This window comes from Myotis brandtii, unplaced genomic scaffold, assembly GCF_000412655.1.
Source record: "Myotis brandtii unplaced genomic scaffold, ASM41265v1 scaffold923, whole genome shotgun sequence".
Lineage (NCBI taxonomy): Eukaryota > Metazoa > Chordata > Mammalia > Chiroptera > Vespertilionidae > Myotis > Myotis brandtii.
In genome coordinates, this window is record NW_005371804.1 from 1646623 (window position 1) to 1648368 (window position 1746).

Here is a 1746-nt window from a genome sequence, read left to right on the forward strand (position 1 = left end):
CCAGGGACAGCCTCTTGGAGGCCTCTGGATGGCTGCTGAGAAACGCCACTGCAGAGTCCCACGCCCGGCCCAGCCCCGCCGAGGGCCCTACTGGCCACGTGTGGCACACCAGCCTCCCCACGCGGGGCATGGCGCCTGCACCTCTGGACCCTACATGGCCGCAGAACACAGACCCTGGACACTCCGGCTCCCCAGACCTGCCCTTGGCCTCCACCCCCACGTCTCTGAAGACCCCGGCCTGTGGTGAGTGCCTGGGATGGTGTGTCCCAGGGGCACTGGGACCACGTGGTCAGCGCGAGTTCTGGCGGCACAGGCTCAGGCAGCTGTCGTCTCAGACCTTTTAGCAACACTCAGGTGGATCTCTCGTTTTAAGGCTCGGCAAGCTGTGTGCAGAGCAGCCCTGTCCCTGGGCGGCCGGCTACGGGTATAGTTAGAACGAGAATTCGGTCTCCGTGTTCTCTCTATCCCTTCCTCCCGCCTCGAAAGCCTCCCATTTGCCAACATCTGGGGCAGGGATTCAGGCATCTGGAGGAGACTGTGGGGCACCTCCCCCGGCTGTGTTGGGCCCCCCACATTTCTGCCCCTCTCCAGCCTCGCTGACCTCAGCAGCTCCACATTATACATTCCACGTAGAGGGGTTAGCCTCGCCAAGGCCCACGGGTGACAGCTCAGGAGACAGCTCTGGCAGGAGATGGTCTGGCCGTGATGCCTCCCTCAGGGCGGCCACGCTGCCACCCTGTGAGCTCACTCGGCTGGCCCGGCTCTGGACGGCATCCAAGTGGAAGTAGCTGTTCGATGCAGTTCCTCTGCTGAGCCGGCAGCTTCTAAGACTGAACTGTCAGCCCGCGTAGCCCAGTGCTGTCGCGTGCCTCGGGGCCCCCTGTAAAAAATGATTCTGCAGCCAGCAGTGGCCACTATGCTGACTCCTCGGAAAGTCTGCCCAGGGGGTGAGGGGCATGAACCCTCTGGAGCAGCCACTCACAACCTGTTCCAGAGGCCTTCGTTTTGGGAAGTCCGGGGACCTCAGAGGCAGACACCAAACCGAAGGGGCAGGGGTGCTGTCCGGGGACCTGCCCCTTTGGGCTCTGCTTGCGGCAAGGCCTCACAGGACTTCCCTGGGCCGGCGTCCCCTGAGGACGTCCCGAGCGAGCTGTGCAGTTGATTTTAGCCCTGGGGGCGAGGCTCTTCCTTTCTTCTCTCCTCGGAACGTTGGTTTTTAATCTCAGCGTTTGTATCCACTTCCCAGTTCCTGCCCCCATCGGAAGGGTCACTGTCTCCAATGTGACCAGCACCGGCTTTCACGTGGCGTGGGTGACAGATCTCGCCCTGCGCCCCACTTTCCAGCTCACCCTGATGTCCACGCGGAGCCCCGCCGTGCACCTGGAGACACGGAACACGAGTCTGCAGCTGTGGGGCCTGGAGCCCGGTGTCTTGCACCTGGTTGAGATAGTGGCCAGAGCATGTGGGGAAGAAAGCGCCAGGGCACACCTGAACGTGAGGACAGGTAATGGGCTCCCAGAGCGCTGGTGGCCCCTTGCTCTTTAAGGGAGGGGAGACGTATGAAAAAGGGTTTCTGTGGGTTCAGGGTTGAAAGAGCTGCATTTACGTGCAGGCTGCTGGGTTTCCATAGAAACATGGGAGGTGGTTAAGGAGACCTGGAGGGCCGCCTGGCCTTGGGCTTTAATACAGGGCCAGGTAGAGCTGTGCCGCCTTCCTGGGCTCGCTGCTGAGCTGTGTGCTGGGGGA

At 62.1% G+C, this 1746-nt stretch overlaps 1 protein-coding gene across 1 annotated transcript in view; it reads left to right on the forward strand.

The window, feature by feature from the left end:
• Positions 1 to 1746, forward strand: part of UMODL1 (uromodulin-like 1) — a 55718-nt gene that overhangs the window by 28452 nt on the left and 25520 nt on the right. Inside the window, exons 13-14 of the mRNA XM_005885704.2 lie at positions 31 to 243; positions 1247 to 1504. Coding sequence (XP_005885766.1) covers positions 31 to 243; positions 1247 to 1504 — 471 coding nt within the window. The remainder of the gene's footprint in view (positions 1 to 30; positions 244 to 1246; positions 1505 to 1746) is intronic.